Source organism: Anarhichas minor, unplaced genomic scaffold (genome assembly GCF_050575085.1).
Source record: "Anarhichas minor isolate MPS153535 unplaced genomic scaffold, ASM5057508v1 ptg000090l, whole genome shotgun sequence".
Lineage (NCBI taxonomy): Eukaryota > Metazoa > Chordata > Actinopteri > Perciformes > Anarhichadidae > Anarhichas > Anarhichas minor.
Window position 1 is genome coordinate 2661555 of NW_027466536.1, and position 23243 is coordinate 2684797.

At 41.6% G+C, this 23243-nt stretch overlaps 2 protein-coding genes across 2 annotated transcripts; one reads left to right on the forward strand and one right to left on the reverse strand.

Moving 5' to 3' along the window:
- Window positions 1-829: 829 nt before the first annotated feature.
- mlycd (malonyl-CoA decarboxylase) lies at window positions 830-11970 on the reverse strand. Its single transcript, XM_076082128.1, has 5 exons — window positions 11385-11970; window positions 7427-7539; window positions 6552-6708; window positions 5969-6121; window positions 830-1785 (listed from the first exon to the last, which is right to left on the reverse strand). The coding sequence occupies exons 1-5, from the start codon at window positions 11928-11930 to the stop codon at window positions 1240-1242; spliced, it is 1515 nt and encodes a 504-aa protein (XP_075938243.1). The 5' UTR covers window positions 11931-11970; the 3' UTR covers window positions 830-1239.
- A 3065-nt stretch (window positions 11971-15035) lies between these two features.
- Window positions 15036-23157, forward strand: LOC142938742 (uncharacterized). Its single transcript, XM_076082122.1, has 5 exons — window positions 15036-15151; window positions 17946-18080; window positions 22458-22577; window positions 22768-22837; window positions 22966-23157. The coding sequence occupies exons 1-5, from the start codon at window positions 15036-15038 to the stop codon at window positions 23143-23145; spliced, it is 621 nt and encodes a 206-aa protein (XP_075938237.1). The 3' UTR covers window positions 23146-23157.
- The last annotated feature ends 86 nt before the right edge of the window (window positions 23158-23243 follow it).

Below are 23243 nucleotides of genomic sequence, written 5' to 3' on the forward strand. Positions count from 1 at the left end.
CGTTGTTTCCCTGGCAACCCATATAAGTGTGCACCATAATCCACTGCGAGATGGCGTGACAGTGTCGCTCTCTTCCGTGTCCCCACGCACACAGAGGAGTGGGCTTCTCTTATTGTCTCCAATATCTCCGGAGACACTCGTACTGTCTGTCAAGGGCAACCTTTCAACAACTGTCCTTTTTATTCTCCTCCCCCTTCCTTCAAAACTGAACACCATCAATCTAGCTATTTACTTTAACTTTATTTCCCACTCCATTAGTTTCTAGGACACAAAGCAGCACAGGGAGAGAAAAAAATAGGGGTAGGGGGGGGGGTGGGGGCTACAGATGGTGTGAAAAAAACAAGAAGAAAGTTTGGCTCCTTGGAGAGATGAAATGTAATTTCACAGTCAACTTGCTATGATATATTATTTCACAACAATAGAGTGTGCGCTGGTATGAGCCCTGCTTGGCACCTGTACAGAGCAGTTACAACATCAATAATGGCTCTCTGGAGATGTTGGTGCTGCGTGTGTGTGTGTGTGTGTGTGTGTGTGTGTGTGTGTGTGAGAGAAGGGAAAATTATCAAAACAAATTAAATCATGTGAGGCACCAGGAGGGTCAGAATGAGCACAGTCGACGAAAACAAATACCGTTTTGTTTAGAGTTATGTAAAATGAAATGGTAATTGTACTTGATTTCATGCCTTTTGTGTACTGTGCTTTAGTGGGAATAAGCATGTGTACGTAAACCCCATTGAAACCCTGCCCAAGAAAAAAAAAAAAAAAGAAAAGACACAATCCAACTCTCTCCCATTCATCAACGTGTTTGCAGTGAGACGGTTCAGCCAAATGAAAGAATCTAAACATCATTTATTCCAGTAGCTGCACTCCCTCATTGCTCGTGCTTCACCATTACACACACTGTTATCCAAGAACATGGTAATGCATTGATAGATGCCTCGTGCTTCATTAGCTACAGTCTCTCAGCCTGAGAGGCACTTACACAATATCAAACAGCTTCAACCAGAAACCCAATGAGGCAAGAAGCCTAACCTATGCACTACATACAGACGATGGGATGAGACACGTCATGTGGGAAAAGTTCTAATTTCAATTCAAAAACAATATCAGCTGACGTCTCTGAAGCAGTTTTAAAATGTCAAATATTATATCATTGAGTTTGTCAGTTAACGTATTAATGATGTCAAGTGCCATCTAACCGAACAGATTTGTATTTGTGGGTTTGTCCTTGTCTCTTTCTCACAGTTTGCTGCTCTTCTGAAATTGGGACACCAGCCCCAGCACCTGCTCTGACGCAGCGATGACCTTATTCTGCAGGTAAAGAGCGCTGTTTTTAGACGTCTCGTTCAGGAAGTAACGGTAGTTCACCATGATGCCGCAAGAGTTTGCCACGCCCCTTGGGCTGGTGTCGGCGTTCCAGTTGAGCCGCCACATGCTGGCACCGTTTTGCAGGTGAAAGTTGGCCACTGGGTTGAGAGCGTAGCCTCGCCTCTTCTCCCCGTAGAGGTACCAGGCACAGAGACGCATCAGGGCGGGCTCCAGGACGCGGGTCAGGCGCTCAGAACGCATCCACTCGCTAGTGGCGATCAGCTTGCGGAGGGCCTCAATGGCTGCAGACCCCGAGGCCGAGTCAGTGGCCTGTTCCACCTCCTTCCACTCCTGCTCAGAGAGGAGGTCAGAGCCCCGGCCTTCCTTCTTGTACTGGCTGAGCAGACCTTGGAGCCAGGAGGAGAAGCCCGGGATCGGAGACAGGCTGGAGAACTGGGCCATGTGAGGGAACTCGCTCTGGAAGAGATGAGGAGAGGGGGGGGGGGGGGGGGGGGCAGGTAGAGTTAATCCTCAAACGTATACTTCAGGGCGCGTATTCACAAACATTGTGAGAGTATTCCCAGAGAGCTCCTAACTTTGCCTCAACATTTCTAACAAGTCTGGGGGATTTAGGAAACTCAAAACAAGGAAGGGACAGCAATGTTTACCTTAGTGAGGAGGAGTGGTTGACCCCCATTGCTAGGTATGACGCATGTGATTGGCTAATCATCAGCTTTTATGCGATTGCTGGCCAGTGTATATAAGTAGCAGCGTTGGTCGGCATGTAAATCTATAAACAAGCACTGTTGCTTTTTTTCCAGTTGCCAAATATCTTAGTGTTGTGATCCCTTTCATTTCTGCCGATATTCCGTTTGATGGGAGATGTGAGCGCATCTCTGAGATCAGCGACAAACATTATCCCTGTCCTTGTACTAGGAAGCATTATGAATACGGCCCTGTCTAACACACCAGGCCTCGAACTCCCTTTGTCTTTACAGACCTGAGGAATGCAAGTGTGCCTTCTTTTTCACACTATGCAGGTAGCAGATAACATCATAATTCCAATGACATAATGATGAAAAAGTTTCATTATGTCTTAGTAACAAGATGGTGCAGCAGCAGTGTGTCGGGCACACTGCAGAGCAGCACTTTCTTCGATGTTGGAGGGTATTTATCACTGAAACTGAAGACCAGGAATATATTTTTAAACAAAGTGATCAGTCAGATAATTAATAAAAAACAGGTCATACAGTGCTGACTAATTTGTGTTTGGTCACACAGCAGTTACAGTAGCTTGTGTGAAACAGTCATATCTGTATTAACATATATAAAAGCTATGTTGAGATATATATATATATATATACCTTCGTTATTTATATCTCTTTAAATGTTCCAAAAAAGAAATAAATGCAAAAAAAATGGTTCAAATGTAATTTTATCAATATCATGTTCTGAAAACGTTCAGAAGCAATGTTATTTTAGTGTGTAGCCCAATCTGTGGTAAATATGGAACGGGTCTCTAAAGACCTAATATAAGGTTTGCAGGAATGTTTGGCAAAACATTCATGCATTTTAGGGTTAACAAGATTCTTTTTTTCATATCCCCTATTTTGAAACACAAAGTGGCAGAATAATTTGCATGCAAGCAAGCGGAGACACTTCAACGCAGAATCGCTTCAACTTGCTTTAACCAGCTTGAAGAGAGGAAAACAAGCTGGGAAAGGGATGAGAAGACAAGGCAACGGTGAAAAGAAAACAGACGAGCGGCAGAGTGCAGGGGCACAAGCTCTGCCAACGGTGGAAATAAGGGAGACGAACACTCCACCTCAGTATCAAAACAACATTTTTTTTGTTTGCGCTCAGTCGGCAGGTCAGACAGGGACGGCATTACAAATCAACACCATTGCTTCACGATCCTGCCCCTCTGATGGAGACTGATGATGATGATGATGATTCTCTCTCTCTCTCTCTCTCTCTCTCTCTCTCTCTCTCTCTCTCTCTCTCTCTCTCTCTCTCTCTCTCTCTCTCTCTCTCTCTCTCTCTCTCTCTCTCTCTCTCTCTCTCTCTCTCTCTCTCTCTCTCTCTCTCTCTCTCTCTCTCACCTTTAATACCTGTCCGTTTCCCTCACTCACCTCTCCCCCATGTCTCTGTCTTGTCCACACAACACCTACCCACCCACCCACCCCATCTCCACCCTGCGACCCTCTCCTCTCGCCAAAACATCCTCTGCCCATCTTCGCACTCAGGCGTCTGGGTTGATAAGTGACGGAGCGATGTGGCAGGCAGAGGAGTGAAAGTCGCTGCAGATAAAAGTGGAAGTGTCAGACAACCCCTGGAGGGACGTGTTGCTTTGCGCCGTTTTCCTTTCATCATCCTTGATTTGGCCCTCTCTTCACTTCAAGATCACTTTCCACGTCCCGCTGACTCTCCCCTTATGTTTCTCCTTGCTCTACTGTATCATGGTCTTGCCCTCTTCACTCCAACTTCTACTTTTAACTACTGGGTGCTCCCAAGGGACCGAGGATGAGGAAGATGGAAAAGAGGGTGGTGGAAATGGGGAAAGAGGCGGTAGGAGAGGTGTTAAAGGAACAGGGAGGAAAGGATACAGAGAAAAAGGAGGAGCAGTGCCAGTGCTCTAGGGGCCAATCTACAAAGACAAGCAAGACCCCCTCCCTTCCCCTTAAATCACGGCTGTGACCTTTTCTTTTCCACTCTATCATCCATCCATCATCATAGTGGTCCCTCTGTGGCTGCACCGCTCTTCTCTTTCCCTTTACATAACAACCTGTCAGAAAGCCAAGCCCTCTACGGAATACAGGTTTGAAGAATACGAGTTTGTGTTGTCTTTTGGGTAGCGTCGGTGCTACGGCATTGCACTTACACTGTTGGGGTCAGGTGTTCAACTCCCACTAGGGTCATGAAAAAATAATTGCACTGACGGAGTGCTTTGGATAAAAGCGTCCAGAAAAAAAGGAATGGAGGACACATTGAAAAGTGCAAGTTCTGAACTGTATTTTACTGCGTTACAAAGCCAAAATCCAAAAGCGACATATTATGACCAGAATCTGCCTTTTCACAATTCTTATGCTATATTTATTTATTTTACTTGTCTCTGGCTTGGTACCAAGAGAAAGCTAGCTAGTGAAATAGCCAGCTAAAACTAAATTCACTTATTGATTTTTTACGAGCTGTTAACTATAAATGAATACCTTGATTTCAATATAAATATGAATAAAAGTAGACAAATACACATAAAAACAAATATAGCCTACTATATCTGTAGGGTAGTATAGAGAAGCTAAAAAGTAGAACTTTATCCAGAACTTTTTTCTAATCCCTTATTTTTGCGTTAGAAAGACAACAAAGACGGAGGGAGAAGATGCTGGGTTGCAAAGCTAGTATAGACCTCTGGATGAAGACAACACTCCCCGACTGTAAGGCTGTTACAGCAGTATAACCTACTTTCCACTCCGACACAAATAGCTAAAGCAGGAAATGCAACATCTGCTGAGCTCACTGAACCGTAATTTGCCATCAATAAAAATGGCAATGAGAGAAAAGCTTGCACCAATCAAAACCCATCTCCATTGTTGGAATAACTAAAGTGGGCGCTGCTTAAGCTTTGAAACCTGATTTTTTATTTATTTTTTTTAACATGAGAACACACTGTAAAGAGCTACTTTCCATCTGTTGGAGTGGCTTCTGATGTTCCTTTCAATCATCCAATCGTTTAACAAGAGCTTGCTGGAGTGGCCCGACGTGAAGGGCTCTTCTGCGCTCATTGACAGGGATGGATGAGATTTCATTACTGCCTGTCTAGTGATCAAAGCCGTGTATGTGTGTATGCATCCATGTGTGTATAAGCCAGCGCTAGAACAAGCGGGATATTTATGATTCAGCACTGAGACTCAAATAAAAACTTTTGAAAAGCAATCAAACAAAAGATATCTTGCCTGGCACGGCTACATTTCTCACTGGAATAACGCCGTGCCAGCTGGGCCGCACCTGAAGGCCACCGTAAAGCCTTTTAATTGAATTCAGCGTGTGACTCATACAGAGTGAAACATCCTGTGGAGGAGACTAACAACACTCTTTGCTACTACAGCATAGGGGAGGAGCTCTGCAGGAGTTAACAGCTGTATCCATGCACTGTAAATGATAAGGTGTTATGTAGCTTTACTGGGAAAGGGTGGTGTGAAAGCTTCACTGATAAGAATATGTGCTTCGTAGTTATTCAATTTAGATAACCAATGTTTACATAACCTTGCCTTTTCTGTGATCTTGTGTTCTACCGGAGCAAAGTTTTTATAGGAATTAAAATAGAATGGATTAAAGTAGATCTGCTACTGCTTAAAAAAAACAGTAACAAATTAGGTAATATACAATAGAGAAAATGTATCAGAACATCACAATGTTATTATGTTCATCCCTGAATTTGAATCATTGTTGCATTTTAAAATAAAATGGTAATTTCCTCAAATATTATAAAACATACAGTTTATGCAGATGCCGGGGTTTGAAATGATGAAGAGTAAGAATCACTTTTGAGAACTTAAATTTGAATAATCAAGTGCTGCAACATCCAATCCTAGTTCCACAGCTATAGTTCTTTTCACTGACCACTGTGCTACGCTACATCCTACGCCCCACTCGCGCTCACCTGTAGTTCTCGGACCACCCTCTTGATGAGGTAGTTGCCCAGCTCCACCCCTTGAAGGCCAGCCTGAGTGGAGGAGATGGAGTAGAAGATGGCTGCATTTATCTTATTCACGTCCTCCTCGAAGTCAAGAGTGGCGAACTCACGGACGATGCTCTGTGAGAAAACAGACATTTTATTGTCAAGTCACACAGACAAATTACACGTCACTCATCCAGATACAAGCCCAGTGTGGCTAGATAGCTGCGACCAATGCAGGAGTCTACTATAGCTATACCAGAGCTGCTGGAGCAAAACTGTGCAAAACCGTTGCGGTATTTCACACCACGGCATATTCTCAAACTGCAGAGTTGTCAAAACCACCTTTTCCTCACTGTGGATAGCAAGTAAAGAAAGTCAGCACAGTAGAGGCTGCTCCCAGGGGGATGCGCAGTTTAAAGGTCTCTGTATTGTTTTTCACACAGCAATAATCCATTTGTCAGCTGAGAAGAGGAACAAAGTAGTAAATCCCAGATGTTTAACTATCTCCCAAGGTGTGGTAAAGTGAGACAAACCATTACAACAGCCTGCAGCTATTGATTCTAACCTGAATGTTATCAGAGATGTCTTCAGTGAGGGCCACGTGCAGTACAACCAGGGGTTCTCCTGGCATGGCGGCATGGGTGAAGGCATAACAACGGCGGTATGGCCCAACTCTGCGCTTCAGGTCCGTCCAGTTCCTTATAGGGTGCACTGCCTCGTACCTGGCAGAGGGCTGATGGTTAGTTTTTCAGTTTTCAACTAACCGTTCACTAAGTCCCGCCCTCCTTAGCTACTGTTGCTACATTCGGCAAGCTCTCCATTTTGTATAGTACATGTGCAGTTTACAGTGATAACGGGCCACATTTAGTGCTCGAAATTATTTGAAACACCGGGTCCATTATTTCAGACGGCGGTAGACTAAAGCAGGGTTGTTTTTGCAGCTTGTTTTGCTCATGGAGAAACTGTTGCTGGCAGATTTTGGGAGTTGGTTTTAATTCCGCCTCTGGCTGACTTTGTAATGTTTCCAGCTGATTCGTCTTAAAACAAGAACCCTGTAAAAATGTGTCTTAAATATGCACTTGATGGCTACATACATGATCGCATGCTAAATAATTGTAGGTAAAGCCCTATGCAAAAGGCCAGCACCCTCACCAGCTGAAGATTCGGAAGACAGTGTCGAGCTAGTTAGACCTAGTATGATAAGAGTTGGATCTTACATTCTAGAAAACCCTGGTTGGATTGACCTACAAAAATATGTTATCCCTGCAGCACTCCACTTACGTCTGTTAAGCTATGATTGGACAGTCACTGTTCAGGGGAGGGGTTTAGCAAGCGGTCAGTTTTCATTGCTGCGCTGTATAATTTCAATGTAAGAGAAGAGACTGTGATGAAATGAAGGAGGGAAAGGACAAAGGAGAAGCACAGTATGAATGCCCTTACTGGCTGATCCTCTGCAGGATCTCGCAGGGGGACTGCCAGGTGATTCTCTCCAGTCGGAGCAGACCTACAGAGAACCACTCGGACAGCAAGCTCTTCAGGGTGCCGTTCAGGTCCTGGGAGAGCAAAAACAAGTTCAGGGTTTAGAATTAACATCCACATCTAGCAGATAATTGAAAATTCACCACATTCTTTCCTTTGTTGAGCAGCTCAGCAGCCGGTCCATCAGGGAAATGAAAGCTGAATGGTGCATTTGTATTTCATAATAGCAACTATATATTGTAAAAATAATGCAAACAAATCCTATTTGATGAATATGGAAGAGAATGTTATGGTGTCCACTACATTAACTTATCTGAGCACTGTCCTTTCACTTTGCTATGGAGGATTCTGTTCTCATTCTTGTCTATCTCATGAAGGAGAAACACCAAAAGATGATTCTGTAGAAATTACAACTTTTATAGGACTATTAAAAGAGGTGGATAAAGAGTCCTAACAGCCTTATAGACCTATTTTCTTGGGAGAACTTACAAGCTCTCCATCATATTGACTAGCTTCCAAGTTGCTCAAGTTTGTCTGTCGGCTATAAACAATTCCAGACGGCTATCTTACACACTGTGAGGGGTGTATGGTCCCCTAGGCCTTTGTATGCCGTTTGAATGTTTTCATATTATGAGTAGTGATTTGTTTGAGCTCGCAATGTAGAGGAGGCACTTCAATAAACAACTTGCCATTTCAAAGCAGGCCTGTCCTCCCGCAAAGGTCAGACTTCATTTAAAGCAAATCTTTTGCAAACACACAAACAAGCGGACGCAGCGCACACACTCAAACACACTGAGGCACATAAATACAGCTTATATTGGCTGTTCCTTTGGATGTCTTCACTTCAGGCTTGCTTTAATGCCAGCTTGTCAGTCATAATAATGGTTAATACAAACAAGCTCCAGTACAGTCATGGTGTGAAAGCCACTGGCTGAAATTCACTATAAAAACCAAAACTAACACAATTTGAAAGTTTTCCCCACATATATGCATTAGGCACTGCATTATTCATCTCTATGGTTCAGAAGTCTCACGCTGGAAAATTCTGTTGAGTGAAGAGCAAATCAAAAGTTTGAAAGTTTAGCAGAGACACATCACTACTTTTGTGAAGGTGTGTGTGTGTGTATTTGTGTTCCTCTAACCTCACAAACTGCCAGAGGGGAAATAATCTATAAAATGGCCGGTAATCCTTGCCCAGCATTTTCTGTGGAAAACGCAGCAGATAAACAACCCATGAGAGTACAGCTGCTGCCTTGGGTAGCCAATTCTCTCCCACACAAAAGGAAGGCCAGACTGAGATGTGTGTTCCGGTGACCTCATGGAAGATGAAGTCTTTTGAAATGGAAGGGTCTAGCATTGGAAGCCTACGGTTAGGAGAGACGCGGAAGAAAGGAGGGAAGGGAAAAGACAAAAATCCTGCATTCCATTGGAAAGAAAATAAAGCGAGGCGCTGATGTTGCGATGCTGATGCAGCCTCTGTTACCTCGAGCTGCAGTTATATTGTGATTATACAGAGCGATGGAGACTGCAGTGCCTGGAAGGAACAGTCCGTCTTTCCTAGGCCAAATGACCACCGACTGCGAAAGTGCTTACAGGTCAAACTCGGAGTGCACCGATACTTTCACTCCAGTGGGCTGCATGCCACATGTCAGCCGGTCTGTGGGGAATAAATAGCCTCATTTATACTGTGTGAAATCCCAAAGAGCCAACTAAAACGATGTCTCTGACTTGACTTTACATCTTTCATCCACTCAAGTTTGTGGACAGATGAACAAGAATGAAAGAATTTGAGGTAGAAGGAGTAAGAAGGGACATCAAAACTAAATTACCCAACCAGAAGAGATTAACCTAGAGTAGAATTCAACACTCTTGCAAGAACCAAAGTATCTGCAGCCTTGATACAACTTTCAAACTTCCATTACTTTAGTTATCTTTGTAAATTGTATGACCCCCCCCCCCCCCCCCCCCCCCCCTTAATGTCTCTGTGCTACTTTTATTATCTGAACCATTATGGACAGCAGGTTTTTCTCTCCCCTGGTATGCACTTACTATCAATACATGTACTAAAAGCTTCATATTTACCATGACCTTTTCTCATTTTAAGCTCAATCAATTCTGGCCATAACAAGAAAAGATTGCTGTGCACCCCCAAGTCCAAGGTACGAGTACCCTGTAGGTAGCTTAGACCTTTTTAAGCTACAAAAGGTCTCAGTAGGCCTTGGTTATTGAGATTAAATGCATCTGAACTACACCGCAGCAGGAATACAATATGTATTGAGCTGGAGAGAAGAGGCCAGAAGTCCTCTGGCGATGGAAAAATCATATGAAACTCTATTCCAAAGGAAAACAAAACATAAAAATTGATCTCAACATTGACAGAAAGCTGTTTTCACTCAATCCTCAATCAGTATCCAAAGACAGCACATGTCATGATGATCAGTACGCTTGTTTAAATGGTCCCCGAATGATCTCAAGCCGGGCAGTTTTAGTTTGGCCATTACAGCCTTTGATTGCGCACACATCACTTTGGTGATCTTGATTATTGCATCTCAGCATAACAACTTTGCAAATCAGCAGTCTGCATTTCCTCTAATGTGTTTCAGAAAAGTGGACACAACATGTCAGCTATGGCAGAAGCAGTATTTGCTTTGGATTAAGCCACTAAATCCCAAATTGTGTTTTCAAAATACAAAACCAAAGTATCTTTCTAGATGGTGGGTTTTTGTTCTTAGTAGATCTACATCTATACACACTATAGGGGCTACTGCTTATACTGTTTTTTTTTTTATAAAATAGCTGCTCATGGTCTTTAACACACAAATAGCCATTTTCCAGCCTACTAGCTACTTGTAGATATAATAAATACAGCTTCATGCACTCTTAATACATGTTACTAAAAGAGTCCGCCTGTCAAATTACTCTCTATTGACCGAGTGAGTGAGCACGTATTAATATCAAAACATCTACGGTACATGTCATACTTTGTATAGAGTTGTGGTTTGAAAAAAAAAAAAATCCATGCAGGTGTTAGATGAGATTAACCCCCAGAGTTCACTTGTACTCTCAAACAAACCTGCACAAAAGAGCATGGATTTATGACAGCAAGCCTGCCATCTGAAACAATATTCCACTCTTAGTCCAAGGTGCGCATGAAAACTCCTACACTCAAGTGCTGAACTGAATTGAAAATTGTAATTATATTTGACTGAACATGAATAACTGAATATTGAGACTCGAAAGGGTAGCTTTTCTGAAAAATAAGTTGCCAAAAATATGATATTAAGAGAACAAAGAGCATGGGGACCATGTCTGTGTGATGTAATGAAACATGTATATCTTTTCATTAAAAGTATATATTTATTTTGCTTAAAAAAAATTATTCAGCATATTCATTGCATGCTTGATTTATATTCAGCATACAGAAGCTCTTGTCTCTTCATGTATAGAATGAAATATTATTATATGGTCCATTTTAACACAAGAACATTCCAGTAAGTGGATCAGTCCAGCAAAGACGAGCAAAAAACATAAAATTGAGCGTGGCACTGTCTTGTGCCAAAAAGCTTGGTAGTATCTAATTGTAAAAACGCCCTAAGCAATGAATAAAATAAATAAAATAAACAGATATAGTTCCTACAGTTTGACTAGGAAGGTAATCTGGGACAAAGGTCATGGCCACAATCTGTGAGCCATGTGATAGGAGCAAGGATTGCAGTTGTGCCTGAGTGAGCGGGTGAGTTGTGTAAGCAGCTATACTCAGCCTACTGCTAATGCTGTTAAACTATCGCACACACAATGCCTCGAAATTACTGAACATTAAGGTTCAGCTGTTCAGGCCGGAGGTGCCAAATGACCAAACGCGAACAGCACTGCTTTGGCTCATGCGAGCATCCGTAGATAATGTAAACAAATGATTTACCCTTATGTGCGGGGTCTCGCAAGCTTTGGATGAGATTATTTCAAGCACATCGGCTCGGAGATCCACCAGAAACTTCACCCCACCCTCGGCCCTGCTTATATGGTTAAGCAACTGTTTATAACGGGGAGTCAGGCCGTATCGCAGCCTGTCTTCAATTTGCAGAATGGTCACCAAGTCTCGTAGCTGAGCGTCCAACAGCCTCAAAGCGAGCTCTGAAACTCCCTTGTGGTCTACTCCGAAGTCTTGCGACAGCTTCGTCAGGAAGCCGAGTTTGTCTTCCTTGTCGAGACTTCCGTAAAAGTGCATGAACTCCAAGCTGTTTGATTCGGGGGGAGGAGGGTATTTGTCTCTCGTTTCGTATGTGGGTAAAGGTGCAACGACCCTCGCCAGTATCTCCTCCATGCCCGTGACACCGCCACGAATTGGGGTCGAGTACCAACGGCAACCGTTGACGTCCGAGGCCTTCAGAGCTGCTTTAAGGACAGCCCGGCTTCGCCAGCACCACACACTGCTTCGAAAAGCCCAGTTGGCAGGATGGAATATCATGGTCAGCTGTCTGTATGGGATCCGCGGCCGCCCTGGACCAGTGAACACACAGGAGGGAACCGTTTCCGGGTCTCTTAAAGAGACAGTACAGCTGTCACGAGCACAAGCCAGAAGGTTCCACACAGGTAGTATAGAAATACAGGTAAAAGCGCCCTTGTGGGAAGGAGGTGAAATTCACAGACTCCGAATGAAGGGAATCGACTACATATCTGAAGGAAGATGTAACTATTTGCATCAAAAAACAACAACCAAAAAGACAACAATGTACTGATAACAGAGTTGATGGTGAAAGACTGTATAACTTCTTTGTTTACTAGGAAAATATATTCAGAAATCAGACCCAGACTGTGTATCACTCAAATACTTTGTTGGGATTTTGTGGAATAAATGCTCATTTCTAAATCTGATGCTGTTGTTGTCATGTTCCTGTGAATTATTGTTTATATTTTGATGTGTTTTATTCCAAGATCAGTAACATCCCAATCATACAACAAATAACAATTTGGTCACCATGATATTAAAATCCAAATGTCTGCAGACATCCTGCAATACTTTGTTTCCAAACCAATGGCTGTTTAATCCGGTATAAAGAGTACCCATAGGAAGTGAATCGAGAGAAGATTGTTGTTGATTTCTTTTTCTAATCTGTAGCTGAAAAATGGGAGTCTGCTTGAAAGAAGGATAATAATGTAAACTTTTAACTTATTGGAAAGAAAGGTCTGATCTTACATCAGACAAATAGCTTGTCAAGAATGTCTTCTGATTTCACAATTAAGCATTCTGTTGTTATCGTCATAATGAGACCCCAAATCATGTTTTTTTATATATGGCAACTGCCACAATAGAAACACAGTAGGCTATATAAATGACAGTACTTGTATTGTTGTATATTTCATTGTACATTATTTTAAAGACAAACATGATGGTAAAAGGGCTTCTCAGAATTAAATGCTGGGCACCGTCCCTCACTTTTGGACATGTGTATAAAAAAGGGAAAAGAAGCAAACATATAATAATGCATGTCCACTAACCAATGAGGTTGCTTCTGTCTACAGCAGGGGGTTTTGCAGCTTGTTTTGCTCATGGAGAAACTGTTGCTGGCAGATTTTGGGAGTTGGTTTTAATGCCGCCTCTAGATGACTTTGTAATGTTTCCAGCTGACTCGTCTTAAAACAAGACATGTAAAAATGTCTTAAATATGCACTTGATGGCTACATACATGATCGCATGCTAAATAATTGTAGTTAAAGGCCTATGCAAAAGGCCAACACCCTCACCAGCTGAAGATTCGGAAGACGGTTTCGAGCTAGTTAGACCTAGTATGATAAGAGTTGGATCTTACATTTTTCCATATTTAATTCTAGAAAACTCTGTTTGGATTGACCTACAAAAATATGTTATCCCTGCAGCACTCTACTTACGCCTGTTAAGCTAAAAAAGGACAAAGGAGAAGGACAGTATGAGTACATACACACAGTACTAAGTCAAAGCCTCCTCTACTGGAATCCATCGTACACGATTTTTTTTTTGTTTAATTATGTTTGATATGCCTCCTTAGACTGATATACCAATACTTAGGGTATATTAACTATGAGACACTTAATCGCGTCATCCACTGACATTTTTTATACGACTGCAGTATGAAGATATTAAAACAGTCTTTGTTTGGTGCAGTGACCTTTTATGCTCTTTTCATATTTCAGAGTTTAATTTTTTTGTCAAGTGAAGTTAAAATTAATAAACTATTTTATTTGTAATAGTCTTAATGCTATTTAATGGGTTTCCACTCTGACAAGAATGCAACTATGATAATAATCAGATGTGGTGGAGATAATGACAACAATTATTAAAAGCTTCAGTATAAAAGAAAATATTTCAGAATTGTCTGTCAAAAACCTCACAGTTTTACCACTGATGTCCCCTTTCCAGAATGTTTGAGCAACATTCAAGTACTATACTGTGGTATTCCTCCTCTGGGTCTGGGATGAAGTGGAGCTGATGGACATAAATCCGTGCCTCAGCAAAGATTGGACTAGGAAGAGAAAAAAAATACTAGATTAGTCTGTTCAAATGGCGTAGAATACAAGAACAAATAGCTGTAGAAGAGAGGATGTGCCCATAATGTAAACCAAATAACTGGAGTAAATAGGGTTGAAGGAGGTTAATCAGGAACCAAACCGAGGTCACTAAGTCAAGTGTTCCTTGAGGCTTGCTTGCTGGTAAATGCAACGGTATCTCAAGAGACTGTGACAAAATGTCTAACTCCATTACTTATTAGTTATCTAATCTTTTCTAACACTGTTTTTATCACATACACACAGTTCATAATACAGGCAAAAACAAACTGACTGTGTAGCCTTTTAAAACTTGACATATTAATCTGTATACAGAATATAGGTAAGCCTATACCACACCAATACCAGCCCAATCGATATATTAAATGCCCAAACACAGCGATGCTGCATCTTTATTCTTTCATGCTTGTCAGATCAGTGATGTCGCAGAAATGTCAAGTGTTAAGGAGACCCAAAGCTAGTAATATCTGCGACATCTAACGCCAAGGGGAAACAAGACATCATTGAATAACAGGTCACAAAGTAAGACGTATCACAGAATACGGTGTAACACCACCTCATGTACGCCCATCTGTCAACTCCCGGAACCTTTTCAACCAATCAGAAGACAGCTGGTATTGACGCGTGCTCAGGTCAACCCAGGAGCTCAACGCTGGCAAAAATCGTGCGAGTTTCCGCTGTGTCCACCAAGTGAATTGAACCGCCTAAAAAGTTTGTATTTTAAAGAAATATAGTTTAGTATTTGCCCACATTACAAGTGGTGAGCGAGTCCTATGATACGGCAACGTTACATTTTCGCTTGCTAGCCATGTAATGTTTCGCAAACGTGGAATAAAATATTTGTTTTTAGCTCGCTAACCTTTACGTTGAAATTAACGTATTCTTCTCTGCCTGCGTTAGCTAGCTAATTGGCTAACTTGGAAAAGCCAAAGCTTTGCAGCGCGGTTATGATTTTTACATTGTGAACCCAGATTGTTTTCTTTGCGTTACATGTATTGTTCACTGTGCTCTGCAGAGGTACATGTGAGAGATGGGAAGAGAGAAGGACGCTAAAGGAGAAGGGAAGGCCAAACACAAAGCAACGAAGCTGAAAAAGCTGAGTGATAATGAAGGCGCTGTGGCCGGGGGAGATGCGACCAAGAACAGGTGAGTCGCGTTAGTGTGTGGGAGAAAGTAAAGATGGATATAACACTTATTTGCTGAGAGGTACAGTTCAGACGGCACTATTATCTGCACTATGGCGTTATTATTCCATCAAAAGTCCTTTTCAAAATGATAGTTACCCTGTCATACTTGTCAAGTTGAAGCTGCTCTCTTACACTGTATGGTTGTGACCCGACAGCAGTACAACCAACATCTGTTCAGCATCAGGCCCACCCATCAAAGCTGCCTTCTGCATGGCTCTTGTAAGGAGCATTTGTGTTGTTGATGTGTCTTTAAAAATCAATTTGGATTAACATCACTTCCTTGCAGTGGTGATAAATCAGGTAAGAGTGAGGTGTGTGTGTGTGTGTGTGTGTGTGTGCTACTAAAGGATACACGCATGAAGGTGGCTGAGTTGTCGTGCAGGCCAGTGGCATTGAGTGCATGCATTAAAATTCACTACAGGGTACTCCATCTTCACATGAATAAATTAATTTACCTTGATATCTGATGCGTTCATTACCATGCACATGTGAGCAGACAAATGAATGTGGAGCGATCTGTCACTGGCTTGTGTAATTGATGAGAGCAGGGAGATGAATAGACACCTGAAAGCGCTACTGGCGGTAGAGCAGGCAGCTTTCTGTTCCAGAAGCCTCGTGTTATTTCATGGCACACTGACTGAATTACTGATTAAGTTTCAACTGATCCTCATCAGCTACAAGACTCATGAAACACATGGGCCTCTTTCTTTAAATGTTGCACTGCCATAATCTGATCAACATAATTGGAAATTCTGAATAAAAATAAAATAAAAAAAGATTATAGCTGGGAAATAATTGCTGCTCAAGTCCATGTTACATGTAGCCCTGAAGGGTGGAAAGGTCAAAGTGTAAAGAGACATGTTCAGAACTACAAGGGGACAACGCTCGTCTGATCGGTGGCATTTTATAATGTCTTACTAAAAGGACGAGAATCTAACATCGAGCGGATGTGCTCTCACCTTAAAGCTACAGTTGGTAACTTTAATGAAAATAACCTTTTGGTAAAACTGACACTATTCCTTAACAGTCGTATATGAGACAGATAATCGCTGATTCAACTGTAAAACAAGTCAGTGCTGATCAAATATGAATCAAGATTCAATGAATGTATTGTCCACTTCTGTGTTTTCAGAAACATATTTTAGGATGGCTGTAAAAATGATAACATTTTTTGTGGGCGATATGACCTAAAATGTGTATACATACTCAAAGCATGATTCTACCAATCTCTATTGGCAATTAAGGGAACATATCTTCAGAAAGAATTCATTATATTATATTCAACAGAACGGACGTGTTTATTGGCTCCAAATAAGAATGAGCGTGAGGTAAAGACCTAGATGTGTGTTAGGAGTATCCAGCCCCATAATGTAAATGTAATATGATTCATTCAGAGTTAGTGGTCTTGTAACAGGCATGCTGTTGTGAATGAGCTGTATTGCTGAGCAACCTGGATCTCAGCAATAAAGACTATTTGGAAAAAACTCCCAACATATTTACTGTTGTTTTTATTATTAGTACAAGTTTACTTCACTACAGCCAAAATGGGAATTACAGTACACTTAAGCAAATTGACATTTTTAAAGAAAACCAAAGCTGACATAACCTTTTACATCTTAAGCTACTGGAAACACTACTACTACTACTACTACTACTACTATACTTCTAAACAGTACACTAAAATATGTGTCTGAAAACATTTGGAATAAAAGGCTATGCACTAACAGAATATTGATTCATATTGGATCAACGCTACCGAGTTTGACTGTGATCGGAGTGTACGAGCCTCACGAGCAATGATTGACACTTTGTTAGATACGTCTTGGCTCTGATTGGTTGTTTTTCATTGGGCCCCGGTGGAATCTTGCAAATACCATTAGGAGCAGTAAGAGGAGGAGGAGAAAGAGTATCTGTCTTATGTGCTACTGTCAAGACATAGTGACAGTTTGAGCAAATATGACAACATTGTTTTTATTAAAGTTACCAACTGCAGCTGTAAGTGCAGCTCAAACTATTGAGTAATCAGGCATGTCACTGAAAGGGAAAGCAGCTTTCTCCCACATTCCACAATATTTCTCTGAACTGCTCATGTGATACAAATACTTTGTCAGTAACGAGCCTTTTTCTTCTCTCATTTTCATCCCGGCGGATCTTGACATCCTGATGAGCAGTGCAAAGACAACTAAAGCTGCAGAGAAAACTGAAAATGGAAAGCCTCATAAAAAGGTAAATCAGTGATTTGTGTCTCTTCTCTCAGTACTGCACAGGAAGAGATGTGGCTGGAATCTGCACAGACGTCCTTTATAGGCTGAGGCCAATGTAAAACATCTCGATGGAAATTCAGTGTCATCTTGACGAGGGGAAGGATTGTGATGGACATGTGAGTCCACCCATAACTCGTGTCCTGTCTGGAATTAGCACAGGGGTGACGATTCCAGCCCCAGTTACCCACTGACCCCAGTGCAGACTAACGCAGCTGCAGCATGTGCAACAGCTTGTCCTACCAGGTTACTTCCGTGCTGTGGGAGTCTGACGTCATTGTCAGGGGAATAGTTACATGCATACCCAGACCCATGGAAGTTATTATCTTAATCTTATCTTAATTATGCCAGCTTCGAACCAAGAGCCCCATATCAAGGCATTGCATGACGTGTTTACGAGTTTCAAGATTAAAAATATGATGTGCATACATGAACTCACCAGAAGCCAGAATATATGACATGACCCCCTTTTGATTGTATGAATGTTTAAAGACTTTATGCATACGTCTGTTTATGTAAGCATGAACACAGTTACTGTGCATTGAGATACAGTTATGCTGTGTTGAACTACTCCCCGCAGGTCAAGACGCCTAAGACTGAACCACTGGAGTCAGCCAGCAGTACCAGGTAGGAATCAAGTCATAATACAAGTAGACTGCACCTTATTTTAGGCTGTGATACTAAACTGGTGGAGGTGGATTGATTTCCAGCTTAAATCTGGAGCTCTCTGCCCTGCCCCCTTTTTTCCTACAGCAACCAGAGGGATACAACGGGAACTACAATAAAATCTGTTACGGTTATAAGCAACATGACAATGTTATTAATATAATACTATGTTTGTTTATTAACTGGACTAACAGAGGCACTAGTGTCTGACAGGTTTTGTGCGATTTAGTGCCAGGCAATATGAAGGGGGTGAAATATGGAGGGGATGCACACGGCTCACGTTGTGTATGTTTACAAGAAAGTTAATGTGTTTTTTGGGGCAGACGAGACACAGCAGAGGAAGTCACTAAAACTGCGCCGATATGGCAACATTTTAGATTTGAAACCGACGAAACTGGTGAGCCGAAAAACAAGTCCCTCCATTCTCAATAGTGGGCTCTCTCAGTTTCATTACGTAACGCTCTGGAGCAGCTGCAGAGTCAAGTGTGACATCTTGTGGGATTTTATTTTGGGAGACCAATCTGGTCCCATTTTTGGATTAATATCATACTGTTCGGAATATGTTTACGCTGGCCCAAGCTTATTGAAAAGTTACCATGCAGCCAGAAATCCTATTTTTCTCTTCCCCTCCTGAGGTGATGGAAAGTCATTCTTGTGTTTTGATATTGAAGGTCCCTGGATAGAAACCATCCCATTTTTTGTCATTTTACGATGTTTTAAGTGGCCTCAAAAAAAAAGTATTTTAATCTTCATTGAAGATGAATATCTGTGGCTTGTCAGCAAGGTAATCAATGAGAACGCATGGTTTGAGTAGTTTGATGCTCAGCAGGATGGCAGACCTTGGCCAAAGACCTGCTGTGACAAATCTGTCTCACAGCAGAGTGTCGACAGAGTTGTTAATGGATTGTTTCCCAGATGTGGATTCAACCCGGCCCGATATGACAAAAGACATTTCAAAGGAGATGTCCGTTGGAAAAACTATTTTGCTAAATTCTGTCTTTTAATGTTTCCCTTCAGGGTTTTCTTTCTTACAGAAAGGCTCAGGTGGCAACTGTGCAAGTTGAGTGGGTTTCATGCAGGGAGGAAGCTGAAGGGCTCGCAGCAGAGTTAGGGAAGAAACATCAGGCTATTAGAACCACAGACCGTAAATGTCAATGGACGCAGTGACCCACCTTCCTTTTGTATAGCTTTTTATGGATTTTGCTCAGTGGTGCAGTGTACCAAAAAAACATGACCATTTCTACACACACTCTGTTTTTCCTTCTCTCCACATCGAGCAGTGGAACTGAACAGCTTGGCAACAGCATGCACTTAAGTTTGCAGAGTAAACAACACTTAGTTTGAAGTGTCACTCAGAACGTTGACATTTAGATTCTGAATCAACATTCGAATGCTGTTTTTTACACGTCTTATTCATTATGTTTAATACTGGTATTTCTGCATGTTGCAGATAAAGATCAGGCCACACTGACATTATTAGTAATATATTACTCGTAGAATTAGATTCCAGTGGTGGCTGCATAGGATTGTTTCCAACTTGTGTGATCCAAACATTTCCAACAAACATTAACAATAATAAAAAATATATATTTTAACTGTGGTCTAAAAACAGTTTGCCTTACTGGAGACAAACAGGAAGCATGCATAACATGACGAGTTATACTGATTAAAGAAAGTTGATTTGAATAAGTATGTTTATAGTTGTTTAGTATGAATCATTTTACTCAGATTGAAGATTTTTTTTTTTTTACGTCATAAAATTTGATGACAGACATTCGAAGCTTAATTCGAAAAACCTCAATACAAGCTTTGGATGTAAAAGGTCCAGCCCTATAGTAGGGATGTGCGTGATAAGTCGACTGGTTGATTAAACGTTGCTACCCTCGCTAGTCGGCACCAGAAATACTCGTCGCTGTCTTAGCTGTTGCTGCAAAGAGCCACCAGCTCCTTCTGCAGCAGCGGCGACTCTCCGCTTTGATCTGAACTTTGCTGCTTCCGACTCACTTCTGCCCCGCCGTGTTCTCCCGGCACCCGCCTGCCACCGCCTGTTCTTTCTGAATTAGCTGCTGGGTTCAGCAGTCAGTCTGGTTCTTTAGACTGGATTGGCAGCAGATAGAGATGTAGCAAATCTCGTTTTCTTTGTCGTAGGAAGCTTTGATTTTTGCATGGAGCATTAAATGCCTGTTGTCATATTTTATGACATTATCACCCAAAGACATGGGAGAAAGGTCAGCCCACCTTAAATGAGCCTGAGTAGTTGTAGCATTTATTCACAAACATAAAAGCTGTACACACAATCGTCGCTCGCTGTGTGTGTGTGTGTGTGTGTGTGTGTGTGTGTGTGTGTGTTTGAGTGGGACAGAGGGGAGGAGAAGGTGTAAGGTAACTTGCACACTTCTATACCAATTAATGGTAGAAGTTATGCCAAACCATAACTCTTCTTAGACCACAGTCCCCGCTGTCGTTTCATCAAATATTACAACACACTACTTTGTGAGGCGTATTTCTAACCAGGCGCCCGGAGCAGACAGTGGGGGCATATTGATATCAGCAGCACTTAGATGTAATACGTTTTTTATTTTGTAAATGCGATTAACTATTTTAAATTGGCTCCCACAAACAATATTTAACCTTTTTTTAATTGTAATTGTGCAACATTTTGACTGTTTTCTGAGTGTCTTTTTTACTTTTAGACAAAATCGACTAGTCTAAGTTAAAGTTTCCGTTTAAACGTCGGGGACACTGGGCGTTAGGAACATCCTCACCCTAAGGACAACAAGGACATAGTTGGACTAAGCGGTCTCCCATCTGTGTGTATAAATTGTAGTGAATATAAATAACTCTTTGGCTCTCAAGTAGTTAACCTACAGCGAAAGTTTAGAGCGTTGATTGCCCGCATGAATGTGAGTGTAACACATGACCCCTGCAGGAGCCGGCTCTAGAAGCCGTGTGCAAAGGTAACCTGTTGGAGCCAAATCAGTGGAGCGGGATTTAACTCACTGTAAAAGAAAAATCAGCATTATTGGAAGATTTCTGTTTTTGTCAGCATGATGTCTTGATGGAGAATGTCATGCAAGTGGGAATAATCACTCTAAGCATGAATATACTTTTTGTGTTGTGTATGTGGTTCGGATTAAAATCCCTAATTGTGTCGTCATGGAACAACATAGTACTGTACACATGGACCCATGGATAAATACAAGGGTGAAACTAGTGTATAATGGTCAGATATGTACAGATGCCATCATTCATTTCATTATTCACTCCTGCACTTTTCTTCTGTAATACTGTATTGACTCGTCTTTCTTTTTAATCTTTTCTTCAGAAATGAAAATGAAGTACGATTTATTTTTTATTTTTTATTTTTTTGTTGTTTTCTTCTTCCATTTTATCTGTTGACGTCCAAAATGCGTTTCCTCTAGAGGTAGAACAAGAGTCCCGTGTCATCTTTGTTCTGAACACGTTTGCAGCAATAACCCGATGGAGTCAGAGACCAGAGGAGCTGGGGGAAGGCTCATTACTCTCAATCAGAAGACATCGGGGTCGCACTGTGGAAGTGCAGAGAGAGTGCATTAGGCTCATGCAATGTGTACCAGGTAGTTGCTGCTGTAGCGTCTTGTAATTAGGATTCAGGAAGCCAGTTTGACAATTTCAGGCTTTACATTATCCACATTTCCCCCTTAACTAACTGTTATGTTAGCAGTGGTGACTCTAATTTGTTGATTTCTTAATTTGAATTTCCCTACTCGGTAACTCTCTTACTCTGTAGGGAAATCCAAGCTAGCAGTTGTGTATTTTTTTTTTTTATTTCTAATTGCTGTAATTTTGTCATTATCATTACTGTTTCAATAATGTTGCTTGATTACCATAATTATGTGTGATTTCTTGTGGTCATTGTGTGCTTGAGGACCGTTTTCCCCTCTCTACTTTGCGTGTCGGGGTAATTTTGTCCTCGTTCTGTAGCAAGCAGTGCAAACAAAAGACGAGATCAATTCAAAGTTAACAGCTCAAGCCAGATTTCATGAGATAAAAATAGAATAAGATCTTATAAATGTGTTTCAAATACAGCAATATTAAAGAAAAGAGGATCTCAAATAGGGTCAAATAAGGTTTCATAAAATACAATTGAAATGAAAACCAGTGCTCACTCTTGTGACTGTTGCTTTACTCTAAGCTTCACGACAAAGCTGCAGTCTACCATGTGCTGTGTGTTTCGACATATGAAAAGAATTGTACCTTCAAAAGACTACAAAGCAGACTTCTGATTGGGGGGAAAGAAGCAACCATTAACAATGTAAAGATGATGTAAAGATGTCCCCACTTGTTTTTGTGGTCTAGAGAGTCGGTGAAATCGGAGCCAGAGGATGGAGACTTTGCTGCAAAGAAAACCGGATTGAAAAGGAAAAGAATTAAGGATGAGGCCATGGAAGGCCCTTCACGCTCCTCTGCTTCACCTACGTAAGTCAGCACTTTTAGCCCCTGATTGGCCAGAAATGAGGGCATACTTAACATTATTAGAGTATGGTTAGCAACGTTGTTTTGGCATCTGAAACTCATGTTAATATTTGTGTATGAATATTTAAATATGGTAGTTTAACATATTGTGTTAGCTATAACTGTTCTCTGTCTGTCTTTTGGGTACCTGCAGCTCAAAGACGAAAAATAAGCGACATGAAGAAGAAGCTCAGAAAATGAAGTTGAAGAAGAGAACAGAGAAGGTAAACCTCTGTCTTCCCAAGGTAATCTGTCTACATCACAATTACTCCCTCTATATACGTTTGCTGGAAATGTGGTTCACGATGGGAGTGTTTGAATTCATATCTCGAGTGTGTGTTTCTCGGCACAGACGGTGAAAAAAGAGGAAGGGGAGCACCCAGTCTCCAAAAAACCAAAGAGGACGAAAGAGGATATTGAGGGGGCAAAACAGTTGAAGATCAAAAAGAAGGAGGAGGAGGAGCAGAGTCGCTGGAGATGGTTTGGAAATGCTGCTCCTTTTTTTTTTTTTTTTTTCTTTAGCAGGCCTTGACCCACCCCCACCACACACACACACACACACACACACACACACACACACACACACACACACACACACACACACACACACACACACACAATCAAACACAC

Excerpts from the sequence above, each read along its gene's own strand:
- mlycd (XM_076082128.1), bottom strand. The coding sequence starts at position 11,930 with ATGATATTCCATCCTGCCAACTGGGCTTTTCGAAGCAGTGTGTGGTGC. Across the intron at positions 7,540-11,384 it reads GCGAGACCCCGCACATAAGG|GACCTGAACGGCACCCTGAA; the intron begins GTAAATCATTTG and ends TTGCTCTCCCAG. Across the intron at positions 6,122-6,551 it reads ACATCTCTGATAACATTCAG|AGCATCGTCCGTGAGTTCGC; the intron begins GTTAGAATCAAT and ends GTTTTCTCACAG.
- LOC142938742 (XM_076082122.1), top strand. The coding sequence starts at position 15,036 with ATGGGAAGAGAGAAGGACGCTAAAGGAGAAGGGAAGGCCAAACACAAA. Across the intron at positions 18,081-22,457 it reads GAGTCAGCCAGCAGTACCAG|AGAGTCGGTGAAATCGGAGC; the intron begins GTAGGAATCAAG and ends TTTGTGGTCTAG. Across the intron at positions 22,838-22,965 it reads TGAAGAAGAGAACAGAGAAG|ACGGTGAAAAAAGAGGAAGG; the intron begins GTAAACCTCTGT and ends TTCTCGGCACAG.